At 40.7% G+C, this 20,401-nt stretch overlaps 1 protein-coding gene across 1 annotated transcript; it reads left to right on the top strand.

Moving 5' to 3' along the window:
- The first annotated feature begins 779 nt into the window (after window positions 1–779).
- Window positions 780–9,716, top strand: CTSA (cathepsin A). The gene is made up of 15 exons (XM_075177699.1): window positions 780–882; window positions 1,197–1,360; window positions 1,441–1,552; window positions 1,638–1,688; window positions 1,789–1,875; window positions 2,541–2,696; window positions 3,509–3,600; window positions 3,713–3,797; window positions 3,930–4,021; window positions 4,787–4,859; window positions 5,198–5,346; window positions 6,996–7,071; window positions 7,211–7,300; window positions 8,870–8,971; window positions 9,117–9,716. The coding sequence occupies exons 2-15, from the start codon at window positions 1,197–1,199 to the stop codon at window positions 9,198–9,200; spliced, it is 1,413 nt and encodes a 470-aa protein (XP_075033800.1). The 5' UTR covers window positions 780–882; the 3' UTR covers window positions 9,201–9,716.
- Window positions 9,717–20,401: the final 10,685 nt, after the last annotated feature.

Consider the following 20,401-nt stretch of genomic DNA (forward strand, 5'->3'; position numbering starts at 1 on the left):
GTTCCAGAACTTATCCTCCTAGCTGTTTACTGAACTGAAGCTGAAAGCTAGTTCGCAGACATTGCAGTCAGCTCTGGTTCATTGAACATATAGCAAGGCAGGATCTGTGATCTGCATAGAGAGCCAAAAAATATGTGGGGTTATGCCATGGGCCTGTGTGTTGCTGCCAACTGGTAATGTTCAGTGTGCCTCATATGTGGGCTATATGGCTGGCAGTCGGGAATATGAAATTGCAATGAGCCAGTGGAAGACTTCTACCCAATGTTTTGTGTTTCCTAACACATACATTGTGAAATTGAATGCACCGCACAGAAATGGAAAACAGGCACTGAGCAATGTCTGTGTATACGCTTAGACCAGCAGCAAAGTAAAGGAAGATGTAGACCTGGACTTAGGACTGATTAGTTGCATGAGTTATGTTATAAATCAAATTATAGGAGCAATGGATAAAGATATATTGATCACTCTGTTAACACTGATATGTTGTTGCTGTTGCAGGCTTCATATAAATGTTAATAATTTTATATAGCTTAATCAGCCCTTGGCTTTAGACAATTTACAAACAACAATATCACAAATAAGTATAGCAAGGAAGGCACACCCAGGCAGTATAACAATAAAACAAGCAACGACGGACTACAGATCCCATGATTCTTATTATTCCGCGGCAGGTTACAAACCTATATCAATATACGCGCAAATCTTCTTGGGAGTAGTAGTTCTGGACTTTGCCGGCCGAACTAACAACATTCAGCTGACGTAGGATACACCATATGAGCATGTGATCGATCACATGACATAAGTCATATGAGAGCAAGGAGGAAGGGAGAAATAAGGAAGCAAGTGAGGAGGTCGGCTCGTTAAACAGGGAGGAGAAGGAAGGTACGTCTGCAATGCTAGTATCTGAAAATAAAGAGGTTTGGGAATGCAAAGTGGTGATAGTGGGGGAACCTCAGAAATACATTTGCGATGACAAAAGTATAATATCTATATCTATATCTATATCTATATCTATATCTATATATATATATATATATATATATATATATATACATATACATATATACATACATACATACATACATACATCTCTATCTATCTATATCTGGTGTTATGAGGATAGTTGCAGCTAGGGCATGTTCTGGTGCCATCATTGTGTTTGTGTCTCTTTCCTAATTTCTGGTGTCTCCTCACAGATGCACCTCCTCCTGCTCAGCGCTGTGCTCCTAGGAGCCCGGCTTATAGAAGCGGCACCTGCTGCGGATGAGATCACATATTTGCCAGGGTTAAGAAAGCAACCGTCTTTCAGCCAGTTTTCCGGTTACCTGGATGTGCCTGGAGGGAAACACCTCCACTATTGGTGGGTACCAGCGAAGGGCTTGACACCTATTCATCTGTCAATTTATATTAAATGCTCACTTGCATCGCTTGTTTCCGTAGGTTTGTAGAATCTCAGAAGAATCCTAGCTCTAGTCCTCTGGTTCTGTGGCTGAATGGAGGTCCTGGGTGTAGCTCACTGGACGGGTTATTGACAGAACATGGCCCCTTCCTAGTATGTAATTGGGGTTGGTTGTGGGTGAATATTATTGGTAGGCTGTACGATTATGTGCTTTAATTGTCTATCTCCTTTATTGCAGATCCAGCCTGATGGGGTATCGTTGGAATACAACACATACTCTTGGAATATGGTACTTGCCCAAATACCTACAGGCTGTTACTATTTTAATCTTCTTCCTCAGTCTATCTCTTTTGTAGGTTTACTATAGTTTTCCTTTTTCTTTTTTCCAGATTGCAAATGTTCTGTACCTCGAAGCTCCGGCTGGTGTGGGCTTCTCCTATTCAGATGACAAAAACTATCAAACAAATGATACAGATGTGAGTATTTTGCTTCTGTTCTCATCATGTACTTGTCTATTGTAAGCCTGGGCAACCTGTGGCTCTCCAGGTTTTGTGAAACTACAAGTCCCAGCATACCTTGCCAGCTATCTACTGGCACAGCATGCTGGGGCTTGTAGTTTCAAAACACCTGGAGAGCCACAGGTTGGCTAGGTCTGCTCTATTGGGTTTGACGTGGGGAAGTCTGATGTGAGTTTTGGAGTAGATAAGGTGGGTGTAGATGTGTTTTGGGACAAGTGATGTGGGGTTTGGTGCTCATTTTGCGGCTGTTATTGCTGAGGTTAAGGGCAATGTATGGTGCTTTTGAAGTTTGGAAGGCTGCACACATGGCCCTTGATGTGTATCTGGTTGCCCATCCTGCTGTACTCCTTCTGGAGCCCATCCTCCAAGCTATTTACTGAACCTGAAAGCATTTGCAGTCTGCTTCAGTTCAGTGAACAAATAACAAGGCAGTCCTCGTGATCTTTCAGCAGGAGCCTGAAAAAACACTAGTTATTGAAATGTTACTAACACAGAATAGTGATCTGAGCTTCCTGGTAAACTGAATCTGTAAGGTTGCGGTGTGAAATGCTTCTCTGTATAAGTTCATACATATAGTTTGTTGACTTTTAGCCCACCCTGATTACTCTTGCTCCTGCTCACAGGTTGCCTATAATAACTATATGGCCTTGAAGAAATTTTACCAGCTTTTCCCAGAATACGCTGCAAATGAACTTTACATCACAGGAGAAAGTTATGGCGGGGTTTATGTTCCATCACTTGCTGTGGAGGTGTCCAAAGACTCCAGTATAAACCTGAAGGTAAAATAAGTACAAATCTTTTTCTGTAATCAATAAAATATTTGTTTCATCAATCTACAGAGACCTTTTGGTGTGTGTGAATGAGAGATGCCATTTTTGTTTGCTGTTTGAGAATTTAGCATTTTTATATTTTCTAATACTTTGCTTTAATAGTATAAACACCAATAAGTTGTTCGTATAAATAAACTGCTCATAGCATATATAGACTTGGGAGTTGATGTACTAAAGCTTTTAAAGAAGAAAAGTGGAGGTGTTGCCCATAGCAACAAGTCAGAATCTAGTTATTTTCTATAGAGTACTAGACAAAAGGTAGAATCTGATTGGTTGCTATGGGAAATGCCTCCACTTTTCCTTTTTAGAAGCTTTAGTAAATCTGTTTTTTGATCTTTACAGGCTGCAGCTGCCATAATGCTCCCAGAGAGCAGCATTGAGTATTTCTGGTGGTGGCCTCAAATGGACATATTATTAGAATGTGACTTTTGGTTCATATGCTGCACCCCCTCTGTGTTCATGCTGACAGCAGTCATACACTCCACTAACCTCTGGTATTTGATAATGAGCCGTAACTGAAACTCTTGTCAAGTTAAAGTGTAAATAAGTGACCAGACCAGTAACGTGCATGGGTTGGACTCTTCTCACAGTTGTGGGGATTTTTGGTAAATACAAATAGATGTGGCAGCATAGTGAATATTATTGAGGATGTAAAGGCTGAATGGTTCATTTACTGTTTGCTGTGTAGTATAATACAAATGACTCCACAACAGAGCTGTTTATGTTCCACTACCAGATCTTCACACTTGTTCTGTTTTTAGGGCATTGCTGTTGGCAACGGGCTGAGCAGCTATGAAACGAACGACAATTCGCTGGTTTTCTTTGCTTATTACCATGGAATATTGGGCAGTGGGTAAGTGAAGCTCCTGCGCTTTTTCTCTCTGCGCATGTTGCAAATATTATGACTGTTCAATCCCGCCATGAATAAAATTGACTCTTCTTTTCTTCTTTTTGTTCGCATGCAGCCTTTGGACAGAACTGCAGAAATTCTGCTGTCAAGGGGGAAAATGTCAATTCTACAATAGTAAAGACACAAACTGCTCCTTGCTGGTAAGCCCCACACACCCATACACCAAAAGAAGGACGTTAGAGGTGGGATTGAGAGACATTGTGAGATTGTGTTTAGTTAGGTGATAGTGCTTTACTATATTTAAACATTTTTGTGCTCATCTGTGTATACAGGTACAAGAAGCCATGCATGATATATACAGTACGGGATTAAACATCTACAATCTGTATGAGGCGTGTGCTGGGGGAGCACCAGGCGAGGTCCGGTACGTGTGTCTGTTTAAAGGTGGTTGTTTTGGGGTTTTTTTTGTTTTTTTTTATTGCAACTCCATGTTCTCTACCAAACACATATGGCTAAATTGAAAGTACGACCTTTGTACAATCCTAGTTAGTGGGCATGTCTTGTCTACCCTTCCAGTGTGGGTGGGGAGGGGTGAGGTAGGAGGCAGCAACTTGCACATTGCCCACCGTTGTCCTAGCACAACTGTAAGTTCCTTCAGCAATTCTGACAGTCAAAAGAAGCAGATGTGTGCGCTGCAGAACCAAACCCCAACTGTTTTCAAGCAGTTAGGACAGGGATGTGTTGAATATACAGCTCTGGAGTGGATTGGTGCTTCTTCTCTTATCCATTCAGGCTCCATGTTTACCTACTGCTGTCCAGTTCTCACTAATCTCCTGCACGTTGACAGTAAGTGGCCCCAGCAGGGTATGGGAGAGGGGCAACAAAATGTAGGAATGCCTAAAAAGCTCAGCACTTGTACAAGCCCTCTAAATATTAGACGTTCCTACCCCATGTGGTTTCATATATGCAGCAGTCCACATAGGTATTAAGGTATTTTGCAATAAATGATAACTGCTGCTCATTCATTGAGCCCCTATCCTTCTGCTCGCTATTTTCTGTCAGCTTGACTAGAAAGTGACATAGCCCTGTTACTGCTGTCAGCCCTGGGCAATACCCATAGAATAACTGTGAATAAAGCTTTGATTTCAGAGGGAAAAGCTGTACACTGTTTTTGTCTTTATATTCACAGGGATAAAGGAGATCACATTGCTCTGTATTACCCTGGGTTGATTTCTCCAAAAATGCACATGCACTTTAACAAGGTGAGTACAGTTATTCTGTATTCACTCCTGTATCCTTTTATTGTTTGCAGTGATTGTTCTCCATGCCAGCCCAATTCTGGTGTTCACCTCTTCATTTATATTCTTTCCACTCACAAATGTCTTTTTTTATATTTGTCTTAATAGTAGATATATATTTTTTTAGTTACTTAGTTAATGTTCATGTTTGTCTTGTTTAAGTTATTGTATCATCAAAAAGCAATGTAAACTTATGGCATAACCATCTATGTACAAACTATAATAAGCACCCAATATTGGGTTCCCTGAGGTTCCGTCTTTTGCAATTAATTAATGTTCTATTATGTTGATCTGTGGTACAGAAGCTGGTTTTGCTGTCCGATGTTCAGAAGCCAATAAAATTGGACCCTCCGTGTGTAAACAGTACCGCTTCCAGCACCTACTTGAATAACCTATTTGTAAGGAAGGCTCTGCATATTTCCCCAGAGGTCAACAAATGGGAGGTGTGCAGGTGAGCAGTCGTACTTCATCCATTGGAAATACACTTCACTTTCAAATATATTTTTTTAAATGTTAAAAGCTGTATTTTATAGTCTATTGACTTGTAATTCAGGTTAACGCGCTATGAGAGAGAGTAGGACGCTCCATCCTGCAGAGCAGACTGGTGCCTCCAAAACCCCCTCCCACATCTGTATTTAGTTGCTTGGGTAATCTTCCATGTTTCAATTCAGGCGACTCCCTACAGTATATTTCCTGCTCTGCTGTGTAATAAGAAAATGATTCACCTACAAATTGTAACCTAAATGTTCTGACTTATTTAAATTGACTGGCCTTTTAAGGTGTAGTGTTTTAATGACTTAATTACAGCCTACCTACGGCAGTAGGCAAACTGGGTCACATACATTTCAGATTTCTATGCCAAGTACATTGTACATTATATAACTGTTCCGCTGCTCAGTACGATAGCATGGTCTATTTACAAGGCCTCAGAGTTGATGACAATCAGGCTACAGGAAAAGATGTAGTTATATTGTTCATGGCAGCAGCTGTCACTGGAAAGACGTGCTGAGTGGTGCAAAGTGTGTAAATCCTTGCCTTTCTCTAATTGATAAGGATTAATATGAATAGGGAGTAGGTTCTGTGGTTTTGTTGCTTCTGTGTAGTCAAGAAGACCAGAAGCCGTGTACAGAGACTCAAGTTAATAGCAGACCTACAGTGGGGTTTAAGTTTCATTTACTGCTACCACCTTTACCACAAATCCCAACAGCCATCATTAACCTGAAGCTTGCATCGATAGGCTGCTTCGTGGTCAGTGCATGCAATAAAGAACATTTATCACACTCTGGGCAGGAGCAGGCTATTCCCCTGGCATATCGCACTGACGCTGAAACCTATTGGATCAGTAGGTATCCAGCAGATGGCGCTGTCTCTAGTGATGCTGTGGTGACAACGTGACTGGTGTCTTCCTGCAAGAAGTAAATACTCCGGGCCTTCTAAGACCTAGGTGGCCTGTACCCCAGTGCCTGCTAGTGTTAGAATGTGTGTTACTTACAGTAACAGAAAACTAAACATTGGTGATAGCCTATATTATAGCATGTGAACATACATGTAAGTTATTAAAAATAAAATGAGTTTCTTCCATAATGGGGATACAACAAAAAAATTGCACAAAACAGAATCTGACAACATGCATTGTTCTGCTTCTCTCAGCCTTCATTACCACTGACTTAATGTGTTTTTTTTGTTTTGTTTTTTTTGGGGGGGGGGGGTTTGTGAGGCAAACCCAATTAACATATATTGCAATATGTGGAATAAACGGCCCCTCTTTGAATACAGAAGTTCCCCAGCCAGAATAACAACCGAACCCCCCTCCATAAGTTATTTAATGTCTTCCTGGCTATTACAGTGCCGACTGAGCTGACTACTCGTTGTACACCGCTTGGCTGCCTGTTTGGTGATAGATTGGACCGGCAGCTCTCGCCTGCATCCCTTATACACTGTAATGTGTTGTGTTAATAACGTGAACTGGTAAAACCTTTTAGTTGGCACGTTTTAGAGATTTTTTTAATTTATTTTTTAAAGTATTTAAAAAATGAAGTGTGTGTAATAGGTGTTCACTTCATGCTTTACGGTTGATCTGTAATAAATATGTTTCTGCAGCTTTGACGTATACCGTTACTATGGGCGCATATACGAGACCATGAAAGACCACTACATGAAACTGCTTGCCACACTGGTGAGTAAATTAGGGCTTTTCTTGTGCTGGGATCGAGAAGGGGGGTGGGGGGGAGGGAATAAAGGCACATTTCAATGAAGACATATTATCGTATGAGAAACTTTCACGAGATGCGCACTTGACACAAGTTTCTCTTTAGAAATACCGTATTCTGGTATACAATGGAGACGTTGACATGGCCTGCAATTTCCTGGGTGATGAGTGGTTTGTGGATTCTCTGCAACAAAAGGTAGGAACTTCAGTCTGTTCCCCTCATCATTCTGCAATCTGAATAATCTTTTCTTACATATTGTCTTTTTATATCAATTTCTGTACAAAAAAATAAATTCCAATATTGTCACTGATGCGTTGCTTTGTAATGTATATCCGTTCAATTTCTATTATCTTAGTGTCGGACATCACTGATGTCGTTCCAACTGTTCCCAAGTACAGGGATGGTCCCATGATTTTGGAAACTTTTAGCCCTGTCACTGCACAGTAAAGTTCCGTGATCTGTTTATTGGAAGCAATTCTTGCTATCTAATTATATTTGTACATTATCAGTGATTTGTTAAATTTAAAAAAAATAAAATAAAATGTCCATGTTCAGTAAACATGATTAACCGGATTAATTAAGGAAAGGAAGTAAAAAAAATAAATAAAAAAAAAAAAATTCTCTTGGACAAAACCATGTTACAATGCAAGGGGTGCAAATGAGTTTATTATTTTGCACGTAAGTTAAATACTGACTTTTTTTTATGTAGCACACAAATACTGGATAGCTTTACTTGTATACTGAAATTTAAGTTGATCTAGGACATGCCCTATCATAACTATAAATCTGTCCCCATATTTTATATGTACTTCCCTCTCCAATGCAACATGGTTTTGCCCAGGTGCAAAGTTACTCCTTATTTTTCTGGTTTACTTTCCTTCATGAATCTGGCTCGAGGTCTATAGTGCACTAGGGTAAACAGTGCTGCAGATGATTAGCCCCACCCACTGCGACATAGGAAGCAATTGGGAGCAGTTATCCAATTAATGTGCTGTGGTGTCTGAAAATGACTGAATTACCCGATAATCGTAAGAATGCACTAAGGTCACCATCAGACATGATGGTAAATGCTGTTGGTCTATGTTTGCACTCTACTCCTGACCACACTAATAATGCTGCCCCCTCTTGGCTGAGGATGTGGGTTAACTAGAAAAGAACAAACACCTCTGTATAGGACCTTCAGATTTTGGTCAGTTTGGTAAGATAGTATTTTTTTTTTATTTTATTTTTTTAATGTTTAAAATTAATACAATTTGGGGGCTAAAAATTAAAAACAAGCTGGTAAGACACGTAACTTCATAAGCGCTATGTTACAAAATGGGTGATTGATACATGAATTAGTCTTCCTACAGAAGTGGTTGGTCTAATTTTAAGACCATAATGAAATACATTGTAATATGTAGGAACATGGCATAAGCTTTCCTCTCTTACAAAGGGGGTGAATTCAATTGTCCGTGTTACTCGCAAAAGTAACGCGGTGTTAAGACTATTACCGGTATTACGGTAGTTCTAAGCCGCATTTCAGCTCGCAGCTCCCTCAGCTGAAAGCCGACGTTAAAGGTACCGTAATACGTAATTACATGCACTATTACCGTAATAGCAGTAATAGTGCGCAAGCCGCATTACTTTTGCAAGTAACGTTGACAATTAAATATGCCTCAAAGAGTGTGTGTCTTTGCTGCACTTCCTAGAAGTGGCTGGCACACGCGTGTTACATTCTCCTGTCCTGTGCATGACTTCCTGACACCCCCTTCTGATGTCTAGCTGCAGGTACAGCGCCGGCCTTGGCTGTACACTGATGGCGACCAGCAGCAGATTGGCGGATTTGTGAAGGAATTTACCAACTTGACCTTCCTTACGATCAAGGTATACTAAGCTTTATAGACTGGTGTTACTGCTGTTTCTTTTAAGACCAGCCCAGCCTATCTCTCTATTCATACGTCATTCTACATAGCCGTATCTGAAGACTCCTCATTTAGGTTGATTTTGATTTGCTCTTTTGTTCTTGCAGGGAGCCGGTCACATGGTGCCAACAGATAAGCCGAGCTCTGCCTTCATTGTGTTCAGCCGCTACATTAAAAATGAGCCTTTCTAAGCTGCCTTATTGCCGTTTGTTCATTCCACGCTATTTATTGGAGGATAATGACTCCAGTCTTTATAATCCAGGATGACTATTATGTTGATGCCTTTTCTATAGGATATCAAGCTCCAATCAGTGTGTTGTCAAATCCGTGTCTTCTTTATGGTTAATGTTCCTGTGTTGGCCTCCCATTAGCATGGCCATTGTTGCGTGTGCGTTATGATCTCAGGGCAGTTGTAGGTGTGACACTGAAATTAAATTATTCAGGTTTATTCCTTCAGTCTGATTCATTCACCTAAGCTTATGGCAAAGAGGTTTTTGTTTTTTCATTTTGTCAGATCTGTGGTTTAATAGTTCTTCATTAGCGTATCCTTCATGAGAAAAGCAGAGATTCTGTGGTTTCTTATCATGTAAGCTCTCTGTATGATGGCGCACAATGTTGTTGCTTCTGCACTTTCAAATGTTTCTGAATATTCTTCAAATCATATTTTTTGACTAACTTCAATAAAAAAGTGGTTTGTTTTTTTAAAATTGTGTTTGTTTTCATTTCACTTGATTCCAGGTCGCTTCCAGAGGAAGCGGTGTTTATTGGGGGGTTGCTGCTACACCTGCTAAACTCGTACCATGGCGTATCATGAAAACTTTTCCAAAGTGGTGTCCTAACAGTGAAGGGTAAAGGGTCCATCAAGCTTTCCCAAGTGCTCTACCCTAGACTCCTTCTGTAGAGTGGTTTTAATCCAGTCCATGTGGAAAATGTGGTAGAGTAGCTCTTTAAAAAGGGAAAATACAGGGAGTGGGGGTGACATGGGCCCAGACCTGGAGTAGGCTTTCTGGCAGCAGCAGAGATTGAAAGTAACAACTTTGTGCATCCTTTTCCTATCTTGCGCTCCGTAGGGAGGAACCCAAAGATTGCCCATAACAGTGATGGTGGGACAAAATTCACCAAATGAGTAATAGAGAACCTTCAGAGATGGGTCCAGAACTGTTTTGCCTTTGGGATTGTCCTCCAATCAATGTGCTAGATCTGCTCGGGGGAAGACACACTTTGGACAATGATGTGAGTCTGATAATTCAATTTGAAAGCGGTGGGAAGGAGACGGCTAACTCCTGTGGTAAATGTTCAAGACATTTCCATATAAGTCACAGCTGGGAGGGTCTTAGCCAAGGTGTCTTAATGTTTTCAGAAGGATCATTGTCCTTCGGTTGGGGAAAAATGTCATAAATTCAGTGTTAAATCATCTGTGTGAGAGAATTTTGTGGAGTTGGGGCCAGGCGACAGAAACAAACGCGTTCTCAGTGTCTAAGCTGAGAAGCATGTGTGACGTAGGGGCGAGAGATTGCAGAGCATATGCCTTTAACTGAGTGATGACCTGTGACAAATCCTAGCTGATGTTCAGTCAACAGATGGGGGGAGTATAGACTTGAAGTCTATCGGCCATAATTTTAGCTAGCAACTTGTAATCTAAATAGAGGAGGGTGATATGATCCTTCTAATCGAATATCCTTAACTAGTTTGTGGAAAACTGTGTGTGTGATATTAAAGGATGGGTAGGACGGGAATTCTTTATTAAGCTTTCAAAACGGTTCTGGAAGGATAGGCACCATTTCCCCCCCCCTCCCCTCCAATCATTCCCTGCAAAGTCTTGTAATATTCAGCAGTAACACCATCAGACTCGGGCTCTAAGTGTTCGATTTATTGCAGAGTTTATTTATTGAGGTGCAATGTCAACCAATAGGGATTCCCGTTGGTCTAGCATCAAATAGGACAATTTTACATCTGCCAGGAGTCTAGACATCTTCTGGTGATCAGGAGGGTTGCCCCTGTGTAGTTTGGCATAATAAGCCTGGAACACTGCGAGAATCCCTGAGACAGTGAGAAGTCTAGAAGAGTGATGACTCAAGTGCAAATATATGGCCTTGTCTTTTCTGGGGCCTTGTTTTTTGATAGGAGTCTGCCAGTCATCCCCCCGCCCCCCATCTAAAGAACTTGTTATTTGTGTAATCATTCTGTCTGGCTTGAGAGGTGAAGTAGCTTTAAAGTAATTGGTGAGCTTCCCTATGCATTGCTGCAGCAGTCTCTGACTGCGCTAAAGTGTAAGTGTCTGCTGATGGTTTATGAAGGGCCTAGGTTTCTCTTGACTGTTTGTTATGGTTAGAGACATAAACAATTATATGGCCCCTCATCATGGCTTTTGATGGTCAATGTTCTCATCAAGAAACTTCTATTAATCATGTATTGCTGGAAATGCTTGAGTTGTACAGGTGCAAAGGAAACCTCCAGTGTTGTGTCTTTTTGCCTGCGTACGGCAATTGCAGAGAGTATAAGACCAGGACGTGATCCCATATGACTATATGAGCTATGTCCGCTTTGAAGATCTGTGGCATCAGGGAATCTGCTACAAACAGTCTATTCTATTCTTGAGCAAGAGCCAGTAACGCTGGAGTAAAAGGAGTAAGTTCTATCGGTAGGGTTCGGCAAACGCTATGGGTCAACCGCACCACACCTGGCAGCCAACCAGGAGATATGTCCGAGCTCTGAAAATTTGGCATTGGGTGGAACGTGTGACCTATCTAGTTTCAGATTCACAACCGAATTGGTCGCCTGATATGATAAGATTGGGAGTATTGCGTTGCATGACCAGCTGGACGAGGGACTGGAAGAAGGGTTGCTGGACAAAGTTAGGGATATAGATCTTAAATACATTTTATTTTTTAAAACCATGCTCCATTTTCAAACGTGAGTAATAATGATTGTTCTGTCTGTCTTCCTATAGTCTCCCTTGATAGTCAACTTCTTATGTGATACTGTGCTAGGATCCAGACATGGGGATGATGGTGATTGAGTGCTTATATTTCCCTCTAGCTCTCTCTACTCTAAACTGCATACTGCACCCTTCAGCAGTACTGTCTGTAGAATATTCTGCTGTTATGGAACCCAATTCTTCTCCCAAAAAAGCTGAGAAGCACCCATTCCAGGTAATCCCCTTAGTTACAGGTCCTTTCTACAGTTTTTATTCATTATTCTTCCTTCTATGTACTAAATAACAATTTCAGAGCCTGTTTACTTCATATTTCTTTGGCTACAGTGCTCAAGTCTGGTGTGGTTACTGCCTTGGTCTCCAGGGCCCTCGTGAGCTGATACCCTGCATAACGATATATAAGGGAATATTAAGACCGTATCTGTTCAAAGCATTGATGTCATGAGAATAGGGATTGATTTCCTATGTGAAGATTCCATAGCCATGATTACCCTTTCTGCTAGAATCGTGGCTTTATACAGTCATGGCAAAAGTTTTGAGAATGACGAATGTATTATTTTTCACAAAGTGCTGCCTCGGTTTTTATGATGGCACTTTGCATATACTTCAGAATGTTATGAAGAGTGATCAGATGAATTGTAAATCATTTTAAAGTCCCTCTTTGCCATGACAATCAACTTTATCCCAAGAACAACATTTCCACTGCATTTCAACCCTGCCACAAAAGGACCAGCTGACATTAGGTCAGTGATTCTCTTGTTAACACAGGTGAGAGTGTTGATGAGGACAAGGCTGGAGATCACTCTGTCATGCTGATTGAGTTAGAATAATAGACTGGAAGCTTTAAAAAGAAGGGTGGTGCTTGAAATCATTGTTTTTCCTCTGTTAACCATAGTTATCTGCAAGGAAACACATCATCACCATTTATTTATATAGCGCCACTAATTCCGCAGCGCTGTACAGAGAACCCACTCACATCAGTCCCTGCTCCATTGGAGCTTACAGTCTAAATTCCCTAACACACACACACACACACACACACACACACACACACACACACACACACACACACACGCAGTCAATTAACCTACCAGTATATTTTTGGAGTGTGGGAGGAAACCCACGCAAACACGGGGAGAATATACAAACTCCTCACAGATAAGGCCATGGTTGGGAATTGAACTCATGACCCCAGTGCTGTAAGGCAGAAGTGCTAACCATTACACCACCATGCTGCCCAACACATGCAGACATCATTGCGTTGCACAAAAAGGGCTTCACAGGTAAGAATATTGCTGCTAGTAAGATTGAACCTAAATCAACCATTTATTGAATCAAGAACTTGAAGGAAAGAGGTTAAATAGTTGTAAAGAAGTTTTCAGGGTTTCCAAGAACATCCAGCAGGCACCAGGACCGTCTCCTAAAGTTGATTCAGCTGCGGGATCGGGGCACCACCAGTGCAGAGCATGCTCAGGAATGGCAGCAGGCAGGTGTAAGTGCATCTGCACGCACAGTTAGGTGAAAACTTTTGGAGGATGGCCTGGTGTCCAGAAGGCCAGCAAAGAAGCCACTTCTCTCCAGGAAAAACATCAGGGAGAGACTGATATTATGCAAAATGTACAGGGATTGGACTGCTGAGGACTGGGGTAAATTCATTTTCTCTGAAGAATCCCCTTTCACATTGTTTGGGGCATCTGGAAATACGTTTGTCTAGAGAAGGAAAGGTGAGCGCTACCATCAGTCCTGTGTCATGCCAACAGAAAAGCAGCCTGAGACCATTCATGTGTGGGGTAGTTTCTCAGCCAAGGGAGTGGGCTCACTCACAATTTTGCCTAAGAACAAACCTATGAATAAAGAATGGTACCAAAACATCCTCCAAGAGCAACTTCTCCCAACCACCCAAGTACAGTTTGGTGGCGAACAATAATTTTTCCAGCATGATGGAGCACCTTGCCATAAGGCAAAAGTGATAATTAAGTGGCTTGGGATCAAAACATTGAAATTTTGGGTCCATGGCCAGGAAACTCCCCAGACCTTAATCTCATTGAGAACTTGTAGTCAATCCTCAAGAGGTGGGAGGACAAACAAAAACCCACAAATTCTAACAAACTCCAAGAATTGATTAGGCAAGAATGGGCGGCCATCAGTCAGTATGTGGCCCAGAAGTTGGCTGACGAATTGCAGAGGTCTTCAAAAAGAAGGGTCAACACTGCAAATATTGATTCTTTGCATAAACTTAATGTAATTGTCAATAAAAGCCTTTGACACTTATGAAATGCTTGTAATTTTACTTCAGTATACCATAGCAACATCTGACAAAAATGTTTAAAAGCATAGAAGCAGCAAACTTTGTGAAAACATACTTGTGTCATTCTCAAAACTTTGGCTATGACTGTATGTAGTTGCCAGGAGAGCTCTCTGGCTGGATCTTTGGGTTACGGACACCCAACCAAAGAATCATTTGACCATGCTTCCTTTGAAATCCCTGATTTCTTTAGAGATAACATTGGTTCAATGATTCAAGAGATTATGAGGAGCAAATATTATTTATCTACAGACCAGAGAGCAAGAGATTTCCCTTTCTCTTCCATTTAACAGCATTTCAAGGAACGTGAAAGCAGAATTCTAGGCAGTATGGTACCAGTGCTTCTAGACAACCTTTCAGGAGTCAGGATCAGAGGTCTGGGCTTAAACGCTCTTAGTGACTTTCCCAGCTTAACCTCCAATGAGTTCTGTGGGTGGCAGAATGTCAAATTATAACTTGGACACTTACCATTCAAGATTGTATGAAACCAGTGAAGACTTCCATAAATATACAGAACCTTTATCTTCAATTAGTAGTTCAAATGGCTCCTCCCAAGAAAAGCGAATTTGCTCTCTGGCTCCCGTGGACAAGGTGGCATATGCGGAACCTTCAGCTGATTCCACAAATGTTTGTGAGCAAGAATCAGCTGCACACAAATATTCAGGAGATGGGGAAGACAGTGTAGTAGGTAAAGACAATAGAGTAACAGCTTATCTCAGCAGATCCATCCAGAGAGATGGTCATTGCACAAAAAAAAAAGTTGTTCAAATTCCCATCTGGATGTTCGGACTTCCCTGAATAAGTTTAATGTTCAACACAGAATACCAGAGCTGGTCATCTGTGGTTTGCAATAATTTAGGAAGTGCTCCAAGAATAGCCTTCGATTTGTACACTGGTATTAATTCTACTGCACCAGGTACCAGCTCTCCCTCCAAATCTGGGCATCATCTTCTTAATGGCGTAGATTTTGAGTGGTCAGAGGTGTTTTCATAGCCTACCATTTACTTTTTTGAACGATAAAGTATTATTATTAGAGATGCTCTCTGACCCCCGTGTTTTGGATCTGGATTACCGTAGTGTTTTGGTTTTGCCTTTGCCAAACCGCCCTTGCGTGTCTTGGTTTTGTTTTTGTTTGGTTTTGTTTTGCAATTTTGTTTAAAAATCAATGTTTTTGGGCATAAAATAACCTAATTTAGTGCTCCACCTGTTTCTTGGATAAGTAAGGTAATTCTAAAGCTAATAAATTAGGAAGAAAACGGTTTAATCCCTGGTAGGCCGTCCTTAATTCTGCACACAATTCTGGTTGTCTTCCTCTTCATCTTAGCCTATTGGCAATGCAGCCATCGTCTTTGGATGTATATTACACCCTACACTTATAGTTAAATATATAAAGAAATGGACAAAGGTAGTTTGGTGGCTGTCTGCATCAAACCCCCTCTCCACTAGGAGTAAAATAGAAAACTATTCAGCCATTACAGACTCTAGAATATAAATAGAAATTGAGAAAGGCAATTTGGTATCTGTCTGCATCATAATAATCAACATCATCATTAGTGCCCTCGTCGCCTACACAAATCTCCCCCTCATCCTCTTCTAATTCCAAAGTGGCATCCTCAATTGGTGTATCACCGACTACACTCGGGCTATTAAGGGACACATCAGCAGAACTGCTGAAAGGACCCTTCTTTATGGGTACACTGTCACTAACAGAATGCTCACGATTAGACATACCACTGGTGGATGGACTCTTCACAGGGATTGATGTCATTTCTGATTCAGAGCATACATTATCCTCTAATGCCTTACTGTTTTCTTGCAGCTCGGCTTTCACACGTAACAGTAGTTGTGCACCACTTTTAGACTCCAAATTACTTGGTCTTGCTTGGTCACGAGTGACTGTACAAGAAGAAGGCTCAGTAACATTTTTTGATCTGCCACTAATAGAGAAAGGCGAAGGCCTCACTCTTTTTTTTCCACTGCGTGTGTAGAATGGCATGTTGGCAATTTTTTTTTTTATCGACAGTTAACTTTTCCTCAGTTACACTTGTTTTTCGCTTCAACACAGTAATTTTTTTTAGGGTGTGTGTTTTTTTCCCTACTTTAAAAAGACTATGTACTTTTACATCGCCTTTCCCAGATGATGTACTGGGAACACTACCATCAGGACTGGTGACAGAACCTGGTTGCTGATTCTGCTCATATGTGGACTGCTTTGAATCCAATTTAATGAACCCAAAGCACTTGTAGTGCCAAAAATTGTATTAGATAGATACTGCTGACAAATATGACTTTTGACAGCCAGAAAAATTACAGTAAAACACTGGGGAATATGGGACACCCCAACAGCACTTGGAGTGCCAGAAATTTTTTAAAAAAACCTCCTCTATCCTCCTCTTACTGCTGTAACAATTGGTATTAATATTAGATTTGTCTAGAATAGAAACAATAATGTGTTCAATTATTGCTCTGTCCCTGCGCTGATATAGCCTGTGACCTAACCCTGCTCTCTCCCTCTGTCAAATGGCGGGTACTTATGCTTTTCAAATCTCGCGAGAACCGAGCTCAGAAATACGTCACGATGACGTTTTGCCTCGATTTCTATTCCGAATGGGCGGGAGAGTAGCGGATAGGCTAAATTCGGATGAATTCGGATCTCGGGGAACCGAGTCCGCCCATCTCTAATTATTATAAAGTAATATTATTCTAGAGATCTGTAGAATAGAATACATTGCACATTCTGATACAAAATTGCTATATCCAATACTGAACAGTTCTAATTTCTTACCGGGACAATGGGCCTGATTCATTGAGGAAAGTTAAGCAAAAAAATTGAGAGTTTTCTTACTCAAGTTTTCTGGACAAAACTATGTTGCAATGCAAGGGGTGCAAATTAGTTTATTATTTTGCACATAAGGAAAATACTTTGTTTTTTTTCATGTAGCACACAAATACTTGATAGCTTATTTGTACACTGAATTTTAAAGTTGATCTAGAACATACCCTACCCCAAATATAAATCTGCCATCACATATTAATTTTCCCTCCCTCTCCAATGCAACATGGTTTTGCCTTACTTGCTTACTTTTCCTTAACTTTCCTTAATGAATCAGGCCCAATGTTGTTCCCAGTCACCTCCATTTTTCATTAAAGAATATATACATTATATATATATATATATATATATATATATATATAGTGACGCAAACACAATATAAATATTAGGTAACAGTGTGTTGGGTAATCTGCGCTTCCCAGTTACAGATATGTAAACCATGCCAAGATGGGATCGTATGGGGATGGGGATTCCAGCCCACGCATTGATGAATTTGAGACAAAATATGTGGGGCGGTGCAAGGTTTTGTGTTCAAAGAATGTTTCTGTACTACAATGGAGGACTTGTATGTGTGAAAATAGTCCTAGGTACACCAATTTATGCTCTGTTACAACTTACATTTTTATAGGTATAGCTGGTAATCAGTGGAGTTTGGTACATGGTAGCAGGTACAGGTGAGATAAAATGAAACCAATGGCAATAAAATTAGTATAATTCAAAACAAATCATATCAAGTTAAATCAAAACACATCAAAAATTCTACTGATTTGATTTGCACATATACAAGTCCTCTACAGCAGTACAGCAGAATTCTTTGAACACAAAGCCCAATGCTGCTCGGACCCCCACCCCCCCCCCCCCCCCTCCCCCTGGATTTTGTCACAATATAAATATTGTGTAATCAAAAATTCTCACTTTTCTCATGGGAAACATCAAGGTGTAAAATAGGAAGTACAATTCTCCGTGCAGTCCCAATATTTATTGATGTGGAGTTCTTAAGTGTCTGTCTTACTAACTTACCGTAGCAAATTTAAATAGAAATAAAAACATCCTTAACATGTGACTGAAATGGTGATAAGTCCATATTTCTAGAGTAGTGTATAGCACAGGTTAAGTCCAACCAACGACCAGCACCCTCTTGTGGTTACACTTACAAGATCTCCATCTTTCACACTGCTTATCAATGAAACCTCAAGATAAGCACCTTGTCCTGTAGTTTTATGATACTTGGGTGACTCTGTTTGGCCACCAAGTCAAAAAACGTTTTCCTGGTATCTATTTGTCTGATCCTCCTTCACTCTTATTCTATTGCAAAATTCAAAGGCCAGCTGGGGTAGAAATACCTTTGTCTTAATTTTTGCAAAATTAAATCCTCCCTATACTCTTCTGCTTCTGTGTCAGGTGTTTGTAATATTCTTCTGTCAGCTTTAATACGTTTGTCGTTTTTTTGAGAAAATAACTGGTAAGTACACACAGCTCTGTATAATATCCAGATACAAGAAAGTGATTGCATAATATGTAAGTATTACACAACTGAGGACAATGCAGACCCCAGACCATTGGTCCAGCATGCACAGCTGTAGGGATTCCAACATTGATGCCCCCCCACCTGTGCTCTCTCTATTAATGTATCTACTGACTTCTGACTTTATCTTCCTCCATTCCTCTGTTGCCTTCCTCGGAAAACAATCCATGACTCAGTTGAAGAGAAGTGAATGTCAAGTGTATTAATGTGATTTCCTTTGCCGTTGACCTTTGGCACACTAAAAAAAATGCGCTGCCTTCAAAACTTATGCAGAGAAGAATGTCATTGGTGGAAATCTAGTACTAAAGACTTCCTCATATATACTGGTATCTACCACAACTATGGAATTGCTCTCTGCACTGCTAAACAAACATATTTTAAATCTCTCACCTCCGCTCAGGCTCCTAACCTCAAACGTCTCTTTAGTACATTTAAATCTTAACCCTCCTACCCACACCCTCTAATGACCATCACTGCCCAAGATATTGCTTCATACTACAAGAAGAAGATTGAGAAGATTGTACATGAAATGGTATCTTCGTACCTAGCAGCAACAAGCTCAATTCCTTTATGAAGAGGAAGTATCTTCTCTGTTCTCCTCCCACTCTAGTACCTCTTCACTTGACCCAATCTCCCCACAAAACAGTCTACTGCTGTCTCCTCTGCTCATCCCAGTCCTAACAAACATCTTTCCAATTATTGAAATGTGCAATAATTATTCCTATTCTGAAGAAAACTAATTGTAACCCACACTCTCTTGCAGATTACTGTCCCATCTCTCCACCAACTCCATGTCCCTCCACATTTCTTGAGAGGCTTTCCTCATACAACCTAATGGACCCTTTTCAGTCAGGGTTTCACAGAATAAAGTGGTTAATGATTTAATCATTGCTAAAGACCATTGCTTTTAATTCTCTTGGATCTCTCTGCTGCATTTGCCATTGTTGACCACTTTCTTCTCATACAAGTATTACATTCCTCGGTCTTCAAGATGCTGTCTTATCTTGGTTCTCATCCTACTTATCAAACTAACATAGTGTTAGCTTCTCTGGATCCACCTTCTCTCCGCGCTGCTCAGCTCTGTCAGTCTCTACATTGGTTTTCTGTATTTTACAGAACCAAATTTAAAATAACATACAAATTAATTCACAAAACTGCACCAACGTACATCTCTCCCCTTGTCTCAGAATATCTCCCATCTCAACCCTTCTGCTGTGCCCAAAATCTGTCTCTCTCTTCCACACTCATTCCTGCAGACATTTTTTGGGGCTGCACCCATTCTGTGGAGTTCTCTCCATCGTACAGCAAGACTTTCCCCCTAACCTCCAAACCCTTTATACAAGATTGCCAAATCCCCAAGCCATCTCCTCAACCTCCCTAGGCCGTTCCACCTGATTACCACCACAGTTTACGCAAATGTAGGCTGGGTACACACCACAGAATTTTTCTCCCTATATGTTATCTATAACTATTTTACCAGCGACTGATAAAAAAAAAAAAAAAAAAGACCCGATCAGCATGCCGATTCATGTGTACACACTATACACGATTTATAGGATTTACCTTCAGATCTGTGCTCTTCATCTGTCATAACCATCTGCTGAAAAGTTCATGACTCTTTAACCTATACGGAGAGTCTGGTCATGAGTGCATACACACTGCAGGATTGGAACGACATTGTTCCATCATTGAACAAGATTTTTAGTTCAGTTTAAAAATCAAATGAAATGATTCGATGAGCTTTGGACCACTAATCGGTCTTTGTTGCAGCGCACACTAATGCAATATCTGGTG

This window comes from Mixophyes fleayi, chromosome 6 (genome assembly GCF_038048845.1).
Source record: "Mixophyes fleayi isolate aMixFle1 chromosome 6, aMixFle1.hap1, whole genome shotgun sequence".
NCBI classification, from domain to species: domain Eukaryota; kingdom Metazoa; phylum Chordata; class Amphibia; order Anura; family Limnodynastidae; genus Mixophyes; species Mixophyes fleayi.

Coding starts and splice junctions, on each gene's coding strand:
- CTSA (XM_075177699.1), top strand. CDS start 1,197: ATGCACCTCCTCCTGCTCAGCGCTGTGCTCCTAGGAGCCCGGCTTATA. Junction 4,022..4,786: donor GGAGCACCAGGCGAGGTCCG/GTACGTGTGTCT, acceptor TTATATTCACAG/GGATAAAGGAGATCACATTG. Junction 7,301..8,869: donor TGGATTCTCTGCAACAAAAG/GTAGGAACTTCA, acceptor TCTGATGTCTAG/CTGCAGGTACAGCGCCGGCC.